The 12,824-nt window shown below is 35.6% G+C and overlaps 4 protein-coding genes across 9 annotated transcripts; 2 read left to right on the top strand and 2 right to left on the bottom strand.

The window, feature by feature from the left end:
- Positions 1–68: 68 nt before the first annotated feature.
- Positions 69–4,213, bottom strand: LOC135796615 (FACT complex subunit spt16-like). The gene is given in 5 exon segments (XM_065308708.1): positions 69–924; positions 985–1,579; positions 1,639–1,908; positions 1,965–3,673; positions 3,676–4,213. Coding segments are annotated over 5 exon segments (3,351 nt in total). The 5' UTR covers positions 4,061–4,213; the 3' UTR covers positions 69–532.
- A 43-nt stretch (positions 4,214–4,256) lies between these two features.
- rho-7 (rhomboid family intramembrane serine protease rho-7) lies at positions 4,257–6,241 on the top strand. Its single transcript, XM_065308716.1, is given in 9 exon segments — positions 4,257–4,635; positions 4,692–4,893; positions 4,961–5,062; positions 5,203–5,461; positions 5,524–5,648; positions 5,706–5,781; positions 5,784–5,806; positions 5,869–5,966; positions 6,033–6,241. Coding segments are annotated over 9 exon segments (1,014 nt in total). The 5' UTR covers positions 4,257–4,597; the 3' UTR covers positions 6,124–6,241.
- Positions 6,242–6,249: 8 nt separating this feature from the next.
- Positions 6,250–7,513, bottom strand: LOC135796619 (S-formylglutathione hydrolase). Its single transcript, XM_065308717.1, has 2 exons — positions 7,104–7,513; positions 6,250–7,050 (listed from the first exon to the last, which is right to left on the bottom strand). The coding sequence occupies exons 1-2, from the start codon at positions 7,463–7,465 to the stop codon at positions 6,402–6,404; spliced, it is 1,011 nt and encodes a 336-aa protein (XP_065164789.1). The 5' UTR covers positions 7,466–7,513; the 3' UTR covers positions 6,250–6,401.
- Positions 7,514–7,778: 265 nt separating this feature from the next.
- LOC135796617 (organic cation transporter protein) lies at positions 7,779–12,150 on the top strand. Of its 6 annotated transcripts, none has more exons than XM_065308710.1 (10): positions 7,779–8,085; positions 9,795–9,945; positions 10,097–10,414; positions 10,484–10,638; positions 10,699–10,867; positions 10,933–11,080; positions 11,145–11,239; positions 11,365–11,579; positions 11,640–11,821; positions 11,884–12,150. In XM_065308710.1, the coding sequence occupies exons 2-10, from the start codon at positions 9,803–9,805 to the stop codon at positions 12,034–12,036; spliced, it is 1,578 nt and encodes a 525-aa protein (XP_065164782.1). In that variant the 5' UTR covers positions 7,779–8,085; positions 9,795–9,802; the 3' UTR covers positions 12,037–12,150. The 6 variants fall into 6 exon arrangements, with proteins under 6 accessions (XP_065164782.1, XP_065164783.1, XP_065164781.1 ...); XM_065308711.1 differs by having other exon boundaries at positions 7,779–8,031; XM_065308709.1 differs by lacking the exon at positions 7,779–8,085 and adding an exon at positions 8,152–8,964.
- The last annotated feature ends 674 nt before the right edge of the window (positions 12,151–12,824 follow it).

Genomic DNA, 12,824 nt, shown 5'->3' on the forward strand with positions numbered 1-12,824 from the left:
TACAAAGTCGAATATAAGTTTTCCAGTTGTAACCAATGCGACTGTTTCCAAAAGCGCAACATCATGCATTAGTTGAAAAATAAATTTAATTAATCTTAAACTAGTACATCCAGAATACAAATATGTGTTTGATGACATAATTCAAACCACGAATGGCTGCACATAAACTTTTCAAAACAGAGAATTAATAACTTATGAAAATGTCTCATGGAATATCAATTAACTTATTTAAGCGATATAAACTTAACGAATTACTAACATTATGCGCGGTACTTTCATGTGTGATCTTTCCTACTCAAAAATCAATCTACAAAAACCTAAAAACGTGTCTTTGTACAAGTGTTACATGTTTTTATCTGTTACTTATAAATAGGTGTATTAAAAGCACATAGCAAGGAAACATCAACGTCCACATCCTCGCACCGGGGGTATAAAAGGTAAATCACATCGAATTGTGTTTCAGAGTTCTCGATTTGTATTTATGGTGTGTGTACTGGTTTTAAACTTATTCGTTTGTGTGTGTGTTTGAAATTTATTTCCTCGATCGTTTCGACCTGTGTTTATCGCCGCTGCTATCGCGAGAACGTTTTCTATCGCGGTGTTTATCCTTGGAAGGCGACTCCTTTTTCGAGTGGTGGCTGTTCTTGGACCCAGAGGAATGTCTCGAATGTGAGTTGTGGCGATCCTTGCGCTTGTCGCGATCACGACTGCTTTGACTTTCACGGGAACTATTGTGTTTATCGCGGCTGCTGCCATGTTTACTGCTATGTTTCGACTTGTGTTTGTCACGCGAAGATGACGGCGGTGCACCTTTTCGGTTTTTGCCGGCGAAATCTTCGCCGCGATAATCGCCACGTTCACGATCTTCTTCGGCAGCTTCACGCTCCAAATCGGACCAATCTTTACCGGATTCTTCATCACTCGCTATAATATTAATAAAATTAATAAATATATTAAACAAATAAACAAAAAATGAAAACAAACCTAAACTTTCATCACTGTTACTTTCATCGTCATCATCCTCTTCAGTATCACCCTCGGAATACTCAGAATCTTCTTCGCTTTCCTCCGAGAATGAATCAACATCCGACGGTTCATAAACTTCATCTTCTGCTTCACTATCCTCCTCAGCTGCTTGATTTTCCTCGTCAGATTCCGGATCCAAAAACGTCCATCCTCCGCTTTCGAAGAATCCATCCGGATCATCGGTGATTGTTTTCATAATCTTCGCCCAATTCAACGACTGCACACCTTCCGCATACCTAATATCGCATGAATTCAGCCATTCCTTTACATGATCCAGCATGTTCATCGGAATTGCATTTACCATGGCTGTTCGACGGCCATAATCTTTAAAAACAAACACCATATCGAAATTCTTCAAGTGGAATTGTACACGTTCGAAATGTAATAGTTCCACGTCTTCCAGCGTGATTACAAATGGCGGCCATTCGGTGAGATTCACAAGACAACCGGAAGTTGGCTGAAGTAAAACGGTGGATCTGTACGGCGCTCCGGGGAATCCTAACTCTCTGAACGGTGTGTCAAATTCAATTTCTTGTTTTGTCATGCTTTCAACCTTTTAAAATTAAATAAAAATTAATAAAACAGTAAAATATTGGAATTTTTATGTAATACCTTTTCGCAAAAACTCTTAAAAGCAGTTTTTAACTTATGTCGCAATTCACGTTCAGACTGCTCAGCCGCCAAGTCATCCCGATCATGCATGTGTTGATGTTTGCCTAAATCTGTCGTAATCTCACCGACTTCAGTATAGAACTGGACATCTACATGTTTCTTTTTACCAAACATAATCGCGTGCTTCAAGTGAAAATGTAACAAAATAATCATTTCACCATCGCACGGCTGGAAGAATGCGTTTTTGATATTGTTATACAATATATCAACCTAAAACAATAAAAAATAATCAAAAACCTGCCAAAAACGCAATAAAATAACCTTACTTTATCACCCCTGACAGAAGTATACCGAAACCCATTCGAATGCGCTTCCAAACTGCCAGTCATCCTCTTCGTGACAATATTCGGCCGAATATACAAATCTTTCAGCTTCGGATTACCCTTATTCTGTGACAATACAAGCGTATCCTGCTTAACCAAATCTTCCTTCTCACGCTCCTCTTGTTCTCTTGTCTTAAACTTTCGCTGCACTTCTTTAATTAATCGGAAAGCCGTATTCAAATTCGAAGATGGCGGCGAGATTTCACCCGGCTCTTTAGTATTCGTACTCCTATAGGTTACTTCTTTAACAAAAGTGGCGTCTGGTTGCTGGTAAGTACCGCCTTCGTTTTTACCCATGGTACTACCCGGATGGAAGAAATTAATACGCAGATAAGTGTAATCACCCTCAACACTCTGTGAAATATTCTTAATCGTGCTGATGTGAAACGGTACAGGTATACCATAGACGGGTAAAATGACAGTTTCGTATTTTTGATCAACGTAAAGTTTCAATTCCTTAACTTCGGGTACACGCGGCATTTGATTGAAATTCTTGTAGGAAATTGTGTTTTTGCGTACTTTTTCGACATCTTTCGCTCCTCCTTGTTTTGCCAGTCGTTCTTTAGCTTTTTCATTGAGTGCAATCGCAAGTTCTTTCTGATGCTCTTTACGTTTCTCTTCACTGGTGTGTTCTGAACGCAATTTTGATTCGATAACAGCCGTACGTTTACCGCGACCTACCAACTCTGGCTTCGGAGTGTTTTCTTTTTCTTCATCATTTTCCTCCTCATCTTCATCATCCTTCAAGAAAATACCAATATTTTTAATTTTTTTCTTTGAAACTGTGATAACCGAAGCCGCAGCGCCATCATTAACCATAACAGTATCAGCGATAAACAACGCGTAAGTTTTTCCTTCTTTATCAGTCGCTTCTTTATTCGTCAGCGACTGAAAACCGATATTCACGTTAAAAACCATCCCCTTTTTCGCTTTCGCCATAGTTTTCGCTTGGATTGTCAGCGATCCCTCTCGGAACTCAATCCCCATAGCAAAACCGAAATTTTTCGTCATGTGTTCAACCAAAGCAGGTTTTTCTTTCTTCACATAACCCAAACCTGTCTCATAAACGTCACATAACTTTACACCGTGTTGCAACTTTTTAAGTACTTCCTCCTCTAAGTTGAGAAGAAAATTATAATTTGCTTGAACAGCTTCGGATGGATTTACAAGCAAAGTTCTGGCAATATTTGAACAATAACTTTTGTATCTTACTCCTAGGATGCAAATAATTGAACCAAAGTGCAAGGTGTTTTTATCAGTGACAGCACTGAATTTTAAACTGTAATTGCCTCCGGATTGAATAATAGCTGGGTAACACATGTCTACCTGTGAGGTGTCCACCCCTGTAACATACTTTTTGTCTGTGATGGCTGACTCAACACCTTCACAGAGTTTGCTATGTTTAACTTTCTTGTCTGAGTCAATGATCTCCATGATTTGATCTTTGAGATATTTATTAAAAACATCTACTGTTACCATGCTTGCTTTTTTGATTGTTATTAATTCGGATTCTTCTTTCGGCGCGATTACATAGCCGAGTGCTGAACCAACGTCTACAGTTTCGAAGTTTTCTTTTTTCAGCGCAGCCCGCCATGCGTCCATAAACTCACCGACATAGTTTTCTTTTGAGAATACTCCTAATGTTTTGCCATTTTTGACTCTTTGATGGTTGAGATTAATGTTTTGAAGTTGGCTTCATCCTTGTCGCTACGGTCACGTACCAGTAGTTTGACTGCGACGCCTCCGTTTTCGTCTTTACTGGTTTCCGCCGGTTTGAGGAAGTCGATCTTCTTCTTGCTGGCGAGTAAGCAGATCGTGTTTTCGGCGAATACCATGATGGTGTCGGTTAGTTCGTAACCGAAGAGCCAGGTTTGCAGCGCGCCGGATTTGCTGTAGACGGTGTCTTCGTCGACGCCGACGGCCGTCACGAGGCAGTCCATCTTGGCGAAACCGTTTTCGCCATCCGGCTTTAGCCATGCTTGATATAACCTCCTCAGGCGCCGCTGGAACGTCTCCTTGTCGACGTTGATGTGCGCCATGGTGTCCTGGTGAGGCGCTCAACGATGGTTGTAAATCGCCGACGACGCTTTTGGCGAAGCGGAAGGCGTGAAACGGAACAAAATGCACAAAACGCGCGGTTATTTGGCGCGTCTCTAAGGTATCCGAAGAGCCGCGCACGACGGAGCGTCAACAGAGAATGCGATGCAATGCGCGGGATATTTCCTTCTTTTGCGCAACAACCAACAACGGATGTCAAAAATGTCAAAGATTTGAATCGTGACCTTGACCAGTCAAAACAAAACAAGCAACGGCTACAATTTATTCAATTTATTTACGTAAATTCTATCTATATTTATTTTTAAATGTTTATTTCTATTTATGAAAAGAAAATATATAATTTCCGATAACAAAATCAATATTTAAATGAGTTTATATCAATTAAATTAATATTTTTTAAATATTTGAGGCTTACTGGCAACATTGTACTTTTGACAGCACGTTTTTAATCTGACAGTTTAGAAAACATTTCCAAAAGTAAAATTTCTAGATGCAAGTTTTAAAAATTAAATAACACTATGGCACTATGTCGTTCATTAAATTTGCATCATGCGTGGTAATATGCAAGTGAATAAAATATAATACAAATGGGTTTAATACTTATGTTTTTAGCCAAAGTGTCAGAGGTTATGTATTACTGAAGGCCCCTCAACCAATTCACTTATTTTCAAAGCAAAGCAGAGCATTCAAACGTGTAAAATGGCAGGAAACGAAACATGAATTTGACCCGAGCACGCCTTTTGGGCAGACTCCGGTTGACGTAGGCAAACTATCATTAGGTTCATTATGGAAGCCACTAGGATTCACTATAGGTGTAAGACATAATAAATTGCAATGTTTTACTCTTAAAAATCTATTTTTAAATATATTTTTGTGTGTAGTTTACAGGAGCATGTTATGCTGGAGCAGTTATATGGCAGTATGAAAATATGCGGCATAACGCGTTGCGGATATTTAGACGTCCAGGTTTTATGCAGAAACAGGTAATAATCATTGTCATTTTGAAGTTTTTCCAGTAAATTCACATTTAATTCAACAAAAAACACAAATTTAATTCATAATGGAGGTAGTCCATTAAATTATATGATAATTCAAGGCTATAATTGATTATTTTATCATTTAGGGTACTCTGAGACGAGATTTCAATAAATGGTGGAATTCCCTATCATCTGGTGAGAAGATATTTGTGCCGATATGTGCATTAAATGTATTAGTCTTTGCTGCCTGGCGTGTACCGCGCCTTCAGCCCACAATGTTGCGGTATTTCTGCTCTAATCCAGGCAGTACCAATGTCTGCCTGCCAATGTTGTTGTCAACATTCAGTCACTACTCACTGTTTCACTTGTTGGCAAATATGTATGTCCTGCATAGTTTTAGTACAGGTAATATACAACAATTATATAGAAAGGATTCCAAAACATTGATTTTTCTTATTTTTATACAGGTGCTGTGGCTTCATTAGGAAAAGAACAGTTTTTGGGCCTGTATCTTAGCGCTGGTGTGATATCTAGTTTTACGAGCTATGTTTTCAAAACTGTGACGCGACAACCCGGACTTTCTCTGGGCGCAGTAAGTAGTGAATATTTTCTAATAGAAAATGTTTGTTAAATTGAAAATTGGTTTTAGTCTGGTGCAATAATGGCAATTCTCGGTTATGTGTGTACACAATATCCAGATACAAGATTAGGAATTATATTATTGCCATTTTGACATTTTCTGCAAGTTCAGTTAGTATTAAATCGTTATCTTTCAGTCATCTTTATAAAACTGAAATAATTTAATTATTTAGGCAATTAAAGTAATTGTGGGCCTGGACGTGGCCGGTGTCATGATGGGTTGGAAACTATTTGATCATGCAGCACATTTAGGTGGCGCTTTTACTGGCATGTAAGTTGCTTAACAATTTTTCTGAATAATATTCCCAATAATTGATAAATATTACTTTTTTCTCAGTGCTTGGGCTTACTGGGGACAAGAACACGTCTGGCAGAAACGTGACCCTCTCCTACAATACTGGCACGACTTACGCGGCGCCATTAAATAAAATTCTTGTAAATCAAGTACAAAACATGAAATTTATAAATTTGTACGATGTACATCAGCTATATTTAGCTTGATCAGGGGTTATTTATTAATTTTATTAAATAATATATCAAATATCATCCCGACGTTTGTGATTATCGTGTCGTTTATTTCTTATTTTAGTTTTAATTTAGAGAAACAAACAAATTATGTATTACAATTGTACAAACGTGATAGAAAAATATTATTGACTTGTAACAAACACCATCACCACACAAAACAATTGCAAAGTTATTATTATTACTTCTTTTGCAAGTGCTTCGAGTGGAACGCCAAGTGATCACCAACAAACGAACTTATATAGAAATAACTGTGATCGTAACCCTCACGCATATGCATTTGTGTTTGCAGTGAAGTATTGGGGGTTGCAGCTTCGAGTAAATTATTCGGAAGCAGTTGATTCTGCTTCAGGAACTGATCTTCAGTTCCTTGATCAATGAATATTTCCAGTGGAGGACCATTGTAAACTTTTGCTAACTCAGTAGCATCCCATTCCTCCCATTTGCCTGTCTCTTTAGGTCCTAGATATCCGGTGAAAGCATTCTGTCCCCATGGACACTGAATGGGGTTTGTGATTGGTGAGAAAGCACTCACTGAACTAAACAACCCAGGGTTTTTCAATGCACAGATGAATGCACCATGACCACCCATGCTGTGACCCATAATGGACTGCACATCTGCACCACCGAAATTTTCCTTGATTGCCTGGATCAACTCAATTGTGACATAGTTAAACATTTTGTAGTTGTTTTTCCATGGCTCCTGAGTTGCGTTAATGTAGAAACCTGCACCAACACCAAAATCCCAGGAATCTGAGTCACCAGGAATGTTTAAACCTCTTGGTGAAGTGTCTGGATTCACCAGAATAAGACCATATTCAGCAGCATACCTTTAGATATATTAATCTTTATACAAATTCAATGAATCAATGACATTTGTTACCTTTGTGCACCAGCTTTTTGAATAAAGTTGGTTTCATTGCATGTCAATCCAGAGAGGAAATAAACAACTGGCAGCTGTTTATTTGACTCGTATTGTGGAGGGAAATACACGCCGAAGTTCATCTTACAGCCCAATTCTTTTGAGTCATGTGAGAAGATCTTCTGCTGTCCACCAAACACTTTGTTCGAGGCAACTTCAGTCAAGGCACCTTCAGCAGCCATGTTTAAGGACGTATTATTGCAGATCGGTCGGATGTAATGATTATTGTGTGCGCTCGCAATGTATTTGTACCAGGCGGATGTGTGGTGCCGGTGAATTATGCAAGAGGCCAGTCGAAACAGATGGGTAATTGTGAAGTGCATGAAGTTTTGATAAAAACAAGCAGCTAAACTTCACTGAAGTATTTATAAAATTGTAAAGATGGCGCTACCTACACGATTGGTGAATATAATTGTCAAACGTTAGAAAACATGTTTTAAAAGGATTTTTAAAGGATATTTATAATAATAACTTGAAGAATCAATAAATTGATTGTATTTAACTAGAAATAATTAATTTACTTGATTTTTAAGCTTAAAACCGCTAAATATTAATAATTTTGTCTTTTTCGTTGTGAAGCTTGCGCAATTACTGTTAGATTATCCTGCAAGTACCTGTACGCGTTCGTCCTTGAACTTATTCAACGCTTTAACTTAAAAACGCGCAATATTCTATACCACCAGCTCTGACCGAGCCAAATCGCTGCCAGAAACACAATGCAATCGTGTTTATTCATTCGCGTTTGTTCACACGTTGAATCAACACGCCGAAATGTTGTCGCAAATCATGCCCGGTAAACGATTCATCAAATAAATTACGTACAAGAAAATTCTGCGTTTGTAACCTTCGCGATTGTGTCAACAAAAGCCATCATAAAACAGCGGTGACGGTGAGAGTCATCAAATTATCAAATTATTCCACCACAACTACAACATTACCAAATGTAAATAATAAAAACAAATACCTACATTCCTCTATTACTCTATTTAAACTTCTAACAATAATCACAATATACTGACGTTTGTGGCAACAACTTATTTTAATGATATACCTATCATTATCTGGCTTGATTGCATTGTATCTGCCTGGAAAATTCACTTGCGACAATCAGTCTGAGATTTGCTCTGAGCCTGAGTGCATGCGGATTAAATATAATCCTTCGATATACAGAGCGTTGCGAGATATTTATAGACGTGGTGCATTTAAAGGATTATAAATAGAATTACGAGAATGACATTTAAGTTTATTTAAACACAAATCATTTGTTTTCTTTTATTTTGAGTTTACGTGCGTGAAACATCAAAATATTTCGTTAAAATTATTAAAATTTAATTTAATAATAATAACCATTTAATATTTGAATAAAGTTGAAGAATTTATGCGAATTTAAAATATGATTGTGTAATTGTGCGTGGATGACAAGCAAAACCCAGGATCTGTTGAAAATCATGTTATCAGAGAGCAGGCAGACACGCGAACGGTTTTTCTAAAGTTCAGATTCATTTAAGCTCAAAATAGTCGGCGGATGAATGTGTAGAGTTCGGCATTACTCGTGTTCGGATAATAATAATTTCACTAATCAGTGCTGCAATAATACAAAAGTGCATTGTGTATTCGTATTCGTATACGTGTTATCAATCCGATTAAATTAAGTGCGTGTTTTTGCTGCACATTTTTTGCTGATAATAGTTTATAAATATAATAATTTGATTGATAAACATGCCGGGATTACGATTCAATCACGAAAATGATATTGAAATGAATGAAATTCATTCGAATCATGAAAATGGTGGAAGTAAGGTTACTAATATCGATCCGTCAAGTAAGTTTTTATTAAAAATGAGAAATATTTGTGTTTTTTTTTTTAATTTTGCACAAAAAACGCACTTATAGGACGTTTGTATGATGGAAATTTTGTTTACCGTTGTGGTAATATTTGTAAACTGTACATACTTATGTACATACTTATATAATTATTAATAAATTAAAAAATTCCCCGCAATTAAAATATCAAGATAATCGCCAATTTAGTTTGTAAAACGCAAAAACAAGCAATCATTTTGTGTATTACTATTTTGCGTGTTTGTTGATAAGTACTTTCTAATTAAGTGTTTAGTCGTTATTAGTTTAAACTATAACTTTACTAAGTTAAATAATAATCAGTTAAATGGTTAGCAGCTGCGTGATTAAAAATAATATCACTTTTTGTTGTCAGATGGCGCAACATGTCTTGTTTTATGATTTTTATTGCTTCTTTTCTTTATTGCACTTTTGGAATGAACAAGGAGCGCAAAATGTTATGATATTTACCTGAATCATATTCAATTTGATATTGCAACTAACAGAAGTGTAAATAATTGTTAATAATGTCAACTAAAACTAAAATTAAACGTCAGAAAGACATTTATAATATAAAATTGGTTATTTTTGCAATGTTCAGGTAGAGTCACAATATTTAAAATTAGTGTAAATGTTTCTAAAACAATTTAGCAAGATTTGGTAGTTTGTTTATTCAAAACAGTTTTAGTAAACTTTCTGAAGACTTATTTCTAGGTAAAATCATGTTAGTCTCATTTTGGTATCGGTTCAGTACACTTCGCACTAAGTTAATTAAATTATTACATAAATTTAACATAATTAAAATGTTTCCAGTCGACAGCATGAACTTTGACGACATCCTAGATGAACTTGGCGAATTGGGCAGATTCCAAATAGTTACATATTTACTCATCTGTTTACCAGTATTATTCAGCGGAGCAAACAGTTTGAGTTATGTCTTCACCGCAGGAATACCAGAATACAGGTAATTATCACCTAATAAATAATTATATTAATGTATTTCCCTATCTTTTTTTATTAATATTATTTCATCAATAAGGTTATCCTTGAAAACTATTTCATTTTAGGCAATCCAATGTACACTAAAGTTAATACAAACTCTTGCAAATATTTAGATGTTCAATCCCCGGCTGTGACAATGAAAACACCACATTCAATGCAAAATGGATGTCATACGCCATTCCGTTGGATAAGATGGATCAACCGGAGCATTGTCTTATGTATAAACGCACCGGAAGCGGATGTGAAGTGGACGACTTTGATTATTCAACAAAATTATCCTGTGATTCGTGGCTTTTTGGTAAAGAAAACACAATTGTCAACGAGTGGAAGTTAACGTGTAGAGAAAATGAACTTTTGCTGTCATATGTGGGTAACAGCCATTTTGTTGGGATATTTATTGGGTCATTTTTATTCGGATTATTATCAGACAGGTAATATTATTATAAATAAGAAATGTTTAACTAAAAAAAATATAAAATTTACGTTGGATTTTGATTTAGATATGGAAGAAAATACATGTTCTTGATTGCTATTGTGATAATGTGTATTGCTGGAGTTGGTCATGTTACAGCTGGTAATTATTACATGTTTTTGGCGATTACATGTATTCATGCAATTGGAACAGCAGGAGTTTATCCACTGGGATTTGTAATTGGTAAGAAAACATTAAAAACAGCACAAGAAATCACAAAATAAACAAATTAATATCTTTTAGGTGTAGAATTAGTAGGAAGAAGTAAACGTGAACTAACTGGAGTGGTCCTCAACTTCTTCTACGCATTTGGTGAAGCACTGCTTGGCGTGGTTGCATATTATTCACAGGACTGGCGATTGACACAAATGATTGTTTCAGGACCTTGTATTCTATTTGTATTATACTTTTGGTAAGTCTCAATTTAAAAACACTAATATTTAATGTAGTAATAATGTTTTTAAACATTTATATTAGTTATATACCAGAATCTGTGAGATGGTTAATGGCAAAGAATAAAAATCGTGAAGCTAGTGGAATCATCACACAAGCAGCTAAAATAAACAAAGTTGTTTTGTCTGAAGGTGTGAGAAACACGTTTACAGAACCTGCATCACAACAAAGTGTAAGAAATTTATTTTAAAATTGAGAAAATTTATTATTATTAATCCTAATGTATTAATTCATAGGAAAATGATGAAGAAACACCAATGTGGCCAATGGTTGTCGACATTTGCAAAACCAGATCATTAGTTATTAGATATATTGTGATTTTTATCGTTTGGTAAGTTTTAAACCTCTTATTATGTGTTTATAAAACATATTTATCTTTTGAGAAGATGGCGGAACGTGTGCAATGCTATGCAACCAGTTATACACCCCAATTTATTAATTTTTATTGTATTTTAGGGGTGCTAATGCATTTATTTATTATGGAATGTCTCTAAATGCTACAAGTATGGGTGGCAATAAGTATGTAAATTTTATCCTTGTATGTCTCATCGAAATTCCCGGATATTTAGTATCGTGGATAACAATTCTAAAAATCGGCCGTAAATATTCATTGATTGGATCACTGTTTGTCTGCGCTGTTTTGTGCATTGCGACAGCATTTGTTCCTACAAGTAAATACTGCCTGCAAATATTTATTTAAAACATTTATTTGATTGCGTTTCACATTTCAGATCTAAATTGGCTAATCATTTTATTGTTCTTGCTGAGTAAACTTTCCATCACCTGCTCGTTCGGAATTATTTATGTTTACACAGCGGAATTATTCCCGACAATTGTGCGCAGTGGTGGTGTGGCAACCGCGTCGACTTTTGCGAGATTCGGCGCGTTTTTGGCACCGTTTATTCCACGTCTAGTAAGAATATCAACTACATAAATATAGTAATAATGAAATTTTATGCTTGTGTTATGTTTTAGGGACAATTGTGGGCTTCACTTCCAATGATATTGTTCGCGGTGATTGCGTTCATGGCGGGTGCGCTTGTTTTTAAACTGCCGGAAACTGTAAAACGAAAACTGCCGGAAACGTTGACGGATGCCATAAATATCAACTCAGCACCTAAACAATGAAGAAGTAGTTGAATGCAATCAAAGTTGCAAAAACATGCATTTCGTTGATCTATGTAGATTTTCAAATGAAATTGTGTTTTATATTTTTATAAAATAAATGTTAATTATTATGAAGTGTATTGTAAAATTATTTCTTTGAAGACAAACAGTGGCATTGTAAAGAAAACTAGAGTCTTACGTTGGAATTACGAGGAATCCTGCGCTAGAAAGCAATGAAGATTTTCCTCAAATTTCCATTTTCATCATAACAGTTTAGAAAATGTAATAAGGATGGCGCTGGATGTATAATACTCATCTTATATTCCTAAATTAACTTCTCATGTAAGTTTTCGGGGTTTCATAAAATTAGACTTGGAAAATTGAATGAGATTTTGTGTTAATTTTAAAATAATTAAGTTGAAACCATGCAGAAATCTTCTAATTTTTGGCGCGCTATGTAAATAACACCTTTTGTGAATTTATTTAAGTATGGATATATATTTTGAAGCACTACTAAAATGTACATAAGTTTTATTACTTAAGACTCTGACTAAATGCAAAAAATACATAAAAATGTATAAAAAGTTGCCAACATTTAGTTGGTCTAAACTGTAAAAGGTCAACTGTAGTTGTCTTTTAATGTAATGTTGGTTGCGTTAATGCGCAGTTTATTCCCGACGAGCAAAAGCAGAAATAAAAGAAGTAAAAGTTTAGTTAGCAATCATTTGTTAGGCGGGCAACCCAACATACATTTACTAATGCATACTTATTACCCTAACACTACAATGTCAAATAACAAACAAAAACTA

Source organism: Atheta coriaria, unplaced genomic scaffold, assembly GCF_025399875.1.
Source record: "Atheta coriaria isolate IRGN ID8LTWV9N9 unplaced genomic scaffold, Caltech_Dcor_3.1 hic_scaffold_7_pilon, whole genome shotgun sequence".
Taxonomy (NCBI): Eukaryota; Metazoa; Arthropoda; class Insecta; order Coleoptera; family Staphylinidae; genus Dalotia; species Dalotia coriaria.